The 7,936-nt window shown below is 40.3% G+C and overlaps 1 protein-coding gene across 1 annotated transcript in view; it reads left to right on the forward strand.

Annotated features, from left to right (window-relative positions):
• The window catches only part of IGFN1 (immunoglobulin like and fibronectin type III domain containing 1), a 50,976-nt gene extending 45,587 nt beyond the window's left edge, over window positions 1-5,389 (forward strand). The window contains exons 24-28 of the mRNA XM_050715350.1: window positions 450-752; window positions 2,371-2,459; window positions 3,420-3,615; window positions 4,254-4,553; window positions 5,049-5,389. Coding sequence (XP_050571307.1) covers window positions 450-752; window positions 2,371-2,459; window positions 3,420-3,615; window positions 4,254-4,553; window positions 5,049-5,389 — 1,229 coding nt within the window. The remainder of the gene's footprint in view (window positions 1-449; window positions 753-2,370; window positions 2,460-3,419; window positions 3,616-4,253; window positions 4,554-5,048) is intronic.
• The last annotated feature ends 2,547 nt before the right edge of the window (window positions 5,390-7,936 follow it).

Genomic DNA, 7,936 nt, shown 5'->3' on the forward strand with positions numbered 1-7,936 from the left:
GTGTAGACTGGGGATGTTATTGCACAGGCAATATTTGTAAGTGCTTTGTAAAAGTATATGAAGACAAAGATCAAATAATTGGGGAATATTTCATGGCTGAGAATCCTCTGTCTTCATGAGGAAGGAATGGAAGGGTTTCCTGTGTGATGCTTCAGTTAAGATAAGGCAGATGCTCTGTGCAGGAGCTATGTGGTGTGGAGAGAGATTCAGGGTGGATTGCGAACCATTTCAGGATTGTTGCAGACTGTACTGCATGGCTCACTGCAGCAGGCACCTATACACCTATATCCAGCTTTGAAGAACTGGGACAAAATGGAGGCAAGATAGCAGGTATCTAGTGCACTGCAAGAATGTTGGGGATCTCAGGAAGTGACTGAAAAGTTGGGGGTGGGAGGGTGAGTGTAGCAGGAATACTAGAAAAATAGTTTAAATAAAATTTATCTTTTCAGAACCTCCAGGTCAAGTGAGGGACCTCGCAGTGACCAGCAGTGACAGCACTAGTGTCACCCTAACATGGAAGAGACCCGAAGTAAAAGATGGGAATGATGTGAAAGGCTATGACGTGGAGGTACGGTCTTCTAACAACCTCGACTGGACCAGATGCAACGTTCTTCCTATAGAGATGACCAGTTACACAGTTAAAGGCCTGAAAAACAAGGAGCTGTACTTCTTACGTGTGAGAGCCCTCAATGACTGTGGCCCAGGAGAAGCTGCAGAGCTTGAAGCTTTCACTGAAGCTGATTCCAGTGTTGGTAAGTCTAGTGGGCTGCTTTCAGCATGAGCAAGATTGTTCTATAGGTAACAAGATGAAGGCAAGGTCTGTAGGTGGCTGTGATGACTTTCTTTGAAGTCCCAGGCTGTAGCACAGGTACAAGTACTACATTGCTCTTCTAGAGTATGTTACTTGGTTACCTCATCAAGAAATTCTGAAGGTAAAACTGTATAACAGACTGTGTTTAGCTCCTATTATTACTATACAAGAACCCTCAAAACTGTATTTCTATATGGATTTACATTTTGCGCACCCCACCCCACCATGGAGCTATGCCACAGTCATGATCACCAGACAGAAGCCACATATATGTTACATTGACCTTTTGTTTTTTTTTTTTTTTTTTTTTTTTTAAATTGAGAAGTAGAGTTTTCAGTTTATTTTTTAGAGGTAGATTTGGAATTAAACATTTTGATTCATTCTCATTTAAATTGCAATTATTATATATAGTTTTTGTAAACTTTATTTTCCTTTTTCTGTTTTCTAATTTGAACACAGCCTTTTCACTTTTCTTTACAATCTGTATTTTTTTCCTATTGTTTGGGAACATTGCAGAGCTACAGAAGATAATTCTGTGTGGGATTCATCTTCCCTCACTTGGGTCCTAAGTGAAAATGTCTACTTTTGGCCTATTCACTGAGACTTACTTTATAATCAGTTAGTAAATAGAAAAATATAAATCCATCTGAGAAGCATTTTTTTCAGTTTTAAATGTTTTTTCTATAAGGTATAAGCTGCATTCTGGAGTTGCCTCTCTACTTATGGAAAGTCAGCCTCTCTGACTACGCTTGACTTATATGAATGCGGCCAGAGTTAGCTAAAATGAATTCCAGTCTGCCATTTTATCACTTCAAAACTTTTTATAAATTAAGAAAATCTGAAAACATACAAAAAACAGTCACTTAGAAGAATTTTTTCTTTGTTCTCTAGCTTTTCCAAAAGATCAGGTTCAAAAGGTTACTGAACTGAAACATGGAAATCAAAGGAATTGTGTAGGAAAAATGCTAAATACATTAGTATGTTATGTTGACAAAAAGAGAAAAGGTGAAAAAAAAATGTTAAAAAATATTATTTCTAATAAATTCAGGCCTATTTCATGAGTATGTTCTCATAGCTTGCTGTTTTATTAGGTATTCATAACTTGCTGTTTTATTAGGTCATGTGGGAAAATGAAATACAAAGAATTTTTAGGAATGTCAAAAATGCTCCGTCAAACTGCTCTTGTCATAAGTGTCCACTGCAGTTTTCTTTTCCGTGAATGTCATTTTAGACAAGAGATCCATCATGTGATGGGGTGAAGAGTAAATTTATCCATGATTGAGATGTCACGTATACAAACACTGTTGTGAATGTAGTTTAACATCCTTCCCTCTCATTTAGTCATAGTGCTAAATAAACAATAATAACATTTGAAAGGTGTAATAGCTAGCAAGGAACTTTGGTAGTGAATCAAGGAGCTTTTTTTCCAAAGTACCCCACTGAGTTTATCAACAGCCTGCAGACTAGCTGTTGGAAAGGCTAGCACATGCATATGAGTTTGTCAGCCAGCGACTGTGTCATAACAAACAACTTTTTATTGCAATCACCGTCTTTTCCAGTTTCTCCTAGGTTCTTAATAGATGACACAGTGAAAAATTTCCTGATTATAAAAGCAGGAAATGCTATCCGAATGGATATTCCTTTCGAGGTAAGTTTTCAAATGTAATTCAGAAATCCCCATCTCCTCTTTTTTTTGTATGTCAGTAGTAGACACGAAAACTGAGCTGTTGTTTTCTTGGCATGGAATTTTGCTTACAAGACACTCAGCAAATCCTTTAACCTGCCTGTGCTGTGTATACTTTCTGTATGAGGAAGACGACAACAAGAATTCAGCTGTCACGCTTGGTCTTAGTGGTTTATGAGACTATGGTTACTCAGTAACCTCAGCAAATAAAGCACTTGTAATGCTGTCCTTCCAACATCCTCAGTATCATCTCAGTCCAGTACTGATCCATCATACTTAGTTTAAAAATCAGTTGATTTCCCCCCATCTCCCTCAGAAGGCATTGGGGTAGCTTTTGTGGCAACAGCCTCATGACTGTCTTACTAAGCAGCAGGACTTAAGCCCTATTCCTCAAAAAATAGGCTTTCACTTGCAGAAGCCCTCTCTGCTTTGACATAAGCTTGGAACAACACAGGTAAAGTCTAGGTTATCAGGAAAAAGTTGATGAAGGCAAAGTGTGCTTATTTCCTGGTCTTGCTCCAACTCATCTGCTCCTTTGGAGTATGGAGACCAAAGATGGAACAATAGAAATTTACACTTTGAGGATTTTTTTTTCTTTCCTTTAAAGACCAGCAGATATTTTTTAAAGTAGAAAATATTAACTACCAATGTCATCTGTTTTTGCCCTAGCACACCTTGTTCGATATAGGTATTCGTGAGCACCTTAGTACAATAATGTTCTTACAGGAGATAGGAAGAAAAACTTGCAAAGGAACTCTTGAGCAGCTCTGTATCCAGGGCTCTTAGATCCATCTCTGATATTTGTGTATGTTGCACATCTATGCAACACAGTTGAGTATTTGGGACAAAATAATGAAGCTGTAGATGTGAAGATATAATTTAGAGGCAAAGCAGGTAGGCTGTAACTGGTACTATTCTTCACAGGCGTCTCCAGATCCGCAGGTGACCTGGTTAAAGGATGGGCTTCCTCTTTCAAACCGGGCTACAATAAGCACCAAAGATGGTACCTCCCAGCTGCTGATTAAAGCAGCTGAGTTGACTGACAGCGGCACTTACACCATTGAGCTCAAGAACGGGTCAGGGAAAAGAGAAACATTCAGCTTCCAAGTTCAAGTTACAGGTAAGTCATTAGCATGTGTATTTAAGTATAAGTACATATGCGTGTACAAACAGATTTACAGTCGGTAGTGAACTGAGTTCAGCACAGTGAGCTCTGATGTGGTTAAGCAATGCAGGCACCAGGAGAATGAATACAATTCTCCATAAGATTCAGTCTGTCCACTATGTGGTATCACTTGGCCCAGTCTGCAGGACAGATTAGGACTAGACCTGTCTACCAGAGTGACTGCTTAAAGAGATCAGGTCACGCAGATGAATAGTGTAAACCACAGGAGAGAGGCTCATGCACTTTTTAATGGTCTAAGCTTGGTCAGCAGCAGGCTGTATAACCTTTATTCATAGCTAGAACAACTCTTTAAGCTGTCTCATTAAGAGATGAAAAGGTTTAGCTATACCAACCCTCATCTCTTCCCTCTATCCATAAAGAGGCTGTGGGTCTAATGCAGCAGAAGTTCAGTTAATGGCAAATGCATATAAAATGGCTTATGCATCTGGAGGAGGAATTGAATTTTGTTCCTTCTAACGACCAGGATGTTTACTCAACCCCCAGACATAGAATATCTGGTGGCTCAAACCTTTATTGTCCTGTACTGTGTCACTTTCCCTACATCTTTAATATTACTTGTCTTCATCTGACAGATATCCCACAAAACCCTGGACCTATTCTACTGCAAGAGAATGTGCCAAATGCAGTGACAGTAACCTGGGAGCCATCAGCATCTGAGAAATGGGAAAGCAATCTCTACTATACAGTTCTGAAACGTGAATCACAGAAGGGCTTGTGGCACGTGGTGGGTGACCTGATCTACACCAACAAATTCACATACACCAAAGTGATCCCAGGCCGTGACTACTACTTTAGGGTTGTGGCAAAAAATGAGTTGGGATCCAGTGGTCCATCTGAAACTGTGCAGCCTTGGAGAATTAAAAAAACAAAGGGTAAAACAGCTTTTACATGTAGCTATCTGTGTAACAATGTTGTTGTGCTTTGTTCCTGTTATTGTTTCTAACACACTATATTGAAATAGGTCTCTCCTCCTGTGAACGTTTATTTGCCCAAAATGAGAGTGCATAAAAATAACCTAAGAAATTCCAGTTTGGCAGGGAAGGATTGCCCTTTCTGCACAGACATTGCTGCAAACCAGATAGAACCTTTATTTTCAGCCCTTATTAACAGATAATTTGTCACAGAATTAGCATCCAGCAAAATCTAAGGCGTAAGTTTTGCAGAAACTAAAGTTTCTGACTTCGAGGTTAAGTTCTGACCAATTTGAGAAGAAACACAGATTACAATCCACAGATGTGTGGGGTCTCTGGCTATTTGCAGTGCAGAATGCCATGTGTTAAGTCCTTTGATATGACTTCTATCTGAACATGAAGCAGTATCTGAGTTTGTATGGTGTTTTTTTTTGTTTGTTTTTTTTTTTTTACCAGCTGAAGTTCATGTCAGACCACAGAAATACAGAGGAGTTAATCAAAACCAGCCCCCGAGATTCCTCGTCCCGTTGAAGCCTCATGTGGTGACTACTGGGAGTGAGTGCCGTATGAGCTGTGCCGTTGCAGGCCACCCACCTCCAAAGATCACTTGGTATAAGGACAGTAGAGACCTCTCCAGTGATCCTGCCTATTTTGGCACAAATGACTTTGGTGTCTGCTCCCTGGTGATCCAAGGGGTCTCAAAAGCTGATGAAGGAGAATACATGGTTGAAGCCGCCAATGAATTGGGCCGTGTGTTCACCCGAGCCTTCCTCGCTATTAAAGGTAACAATCTTTAATACTTCCTTTCTTTCCTCCTGTATTCTGAAGATACACACCATCGCTGTCAAGATGCCTTAAAAATGGTAGTCATACAGCTTTATTTACTGACAGGAGCAATCTCCTATGAGACTGTGTGCATTTGGCCTGCTTTATAGAATTTTTAGTTAACCTACTAAGTGATCACTTGAAACAGATATGAGGAGGCAGATATGAAAAACATTTGATTTCTACGTGAGCCCAGAGACCTTGCTTGATCTTGAGAAAAAACTTTTAGAAAGAAATATCCCATCTTTAATAAGATGTGGTTAAACCCAGCAGGCAGCTAAGCATCACACAGCTTTTTGTTCACTCTTCCCTAGTGGGATGGGGAAGAGAATCAGAAAAAAGGTAAAACTCACAGGCTGAGATAAAGACGGTTTAAATGGATAGAAAAATAAGGTAAAAAAAATAATAGTAATAATAAAAGAATATACAAAACAAGTGATGCACAATGCAATTGCTCACTATCTGCCAACCAATGCGCAGCCAGTCCCTGAGCAGCAGCAGCAGCAGCTCCCCCAGTCAACTCCCCCAGTTTTATTGCTGAGCATGACAACATATAGTATGGAATATCCCTTTGGCCAGTTTGAGTCAGCTATTCTGGCTTTGTGTCACCCCAGCTCCTTGTGCACCCCCAACCTCCTCACTTGCAGGGCGATATGAGAAGCTGGACAGTCCTTGACTTAGTGTAAGCACTGCTCACAACAACTAAAACATCAGTGTGTTATCAGCATTGTTTTTCTCCTAAATCCCAAACACATCACCATACCAGCCACTGTGAAGAAACTTAACTTTATCCCATCCCAAACCAGGCCATAAGATAACATCTAGGTTAGATTTCTCTACAGTGCAGGATAAAAGATTTGTGCAATAGCAATGCTAGGTGAAGCAGTAAGGAAGAAGGCCAAAGGCAATGAGAAGGGAAGAAAGAGAGCAATGAGATGTAAGTTGAACAGGGTCATTGAGGATCCTGGCATGAATGCAGAATGAGTGTAGTTGGCTGAGGATGGACATCCGGTGAATATACTTATGGGTAAATATCATTAGCATTTTCCTCGGTTCATTATGGAACATCCTTTACTTTGAGTCAAATATTTTCATTTTAATGCAATTCAAGACATCTCAGTAGAACTGTATGAATGGAGAAACAGGTCAATTAGATCCCTGTAATGCTTTTTCAGATATTGATCCTTCTGACCCTGTAACTTTTCAGGTTTCCCTTCCAGTATACGTTTCAGGTTGTCTTCCGTTACAAAATTTAGCTCTACTTCTCTCTTTCTCTTATTTTCAGACTCCTCCCTGTAGCACGAACTTCCTGAAAACTCTGCACTCCTATGTGAATGAGAAGGTTTTCATTGAGAACTGGCTTTGTACAAAGGCCACATATTTATTTTCAGATGTCCATTATAGTCTGAGTGTTTTCCAGATCCAGTAGTTGCATTTTGAACATGATGCTGCATTGTAGTCAAAATGGGGGGGAAAAAAAAGCTTTAAGAGAATTGTATCTTTTGATAATGGTCGTGGCTTTCCATTATGACCCTTAAAACACAGATGAGAAGCTTCAGGAACACAGAAGATGAGAGGAAACATAATTGGCCAAAATGAAATTTTGGATGGAAAACACAGATGTGAGTGACCATTCTGCCACAGCACTCACTTGCTGTCAGGCTGCTGCAAGAATATTTCATGACACCAGATCTCTGTGAAGCTGGCCTTTTGGCCTGTGGCTTTCTACTCCAGAGCACTCATTTTGGATTTCACCTAACTCTCAGCAGGTTTCCTAATTCTGGTAGAAGCAGTTCTGCATGTATTCTACTACCAGTCGCAGCTATGTATATTATTTCCCTTAACCTCTGAGTTGAAGAGTATCTGTGTACTAGCTTTATCTAGGCAAGAGAAATTCTCAGATGAGGCTAACGCAAGGTAGTGCTACTGGCAGTGAAAATGCACTGATGAGAATGAATGGAAATCTAGAACCAGTTATATTTGTTTGAGCAGATCAATGCTGCACTTAAAGCTATTGTAGCAAGTGCTATAAAAAAGGATGCAGCAGTGCTGAACTACCATGTTAGTGTCACCTTTGAAATGTAGCTGCTGCATAAATGTTCTTTTTGTTTATATTTTGTACAATGTTGTACAGACATAACAACCATGAAATTAAACTATAGTTCAGTAAAATCTACCATGTGTAAGTGGTTATTTCTGTAGAAAGAAGCCCAGGCAGTTCCCTGCATGCTCAGGTAAGAGCAATGCAACAAACACGGGCAGTCAGCAAGAGAAGCTGGTGAGTGAGCTGGTTTGAGTCAGTGGACAACAGCAACGTGGTGCCTCCTTCCCCTGGAATTAACTTCCAAAGTGGAAGAGCAGGCACTGCTGGGGGGGTATGGCCTCGAGTATGTGATGAAAGATCCTGTTAGGGCAGAAAGCGAGCCCTCATGCAGGAGTCTTCCTCAGTGTAGGTGTGTTTGGTGCATCTGGCTGAATTGCAGCAAGAACTCTGACTTCTGTGGTCTTCGGTGACTTAG

The sequence above is a fragment of the Cygnus atratus genome, chromosome 24, assembly GCF_013377495.2.
Source record: "Cygnus atratus isolate AKBS03 ecotype Queensland, Australia chromosome 24, CAtr_DNAZoo_HiC_assembly, whole genome shotgun sequence".
In the NCBI taxonomy this organism is placed as follows: domain Eukaryota; kingdom Metazoa; phylum Chordata; class Aves; order Anseriformes; family Anatidae; genus Cygnus; species Cygnus atratus.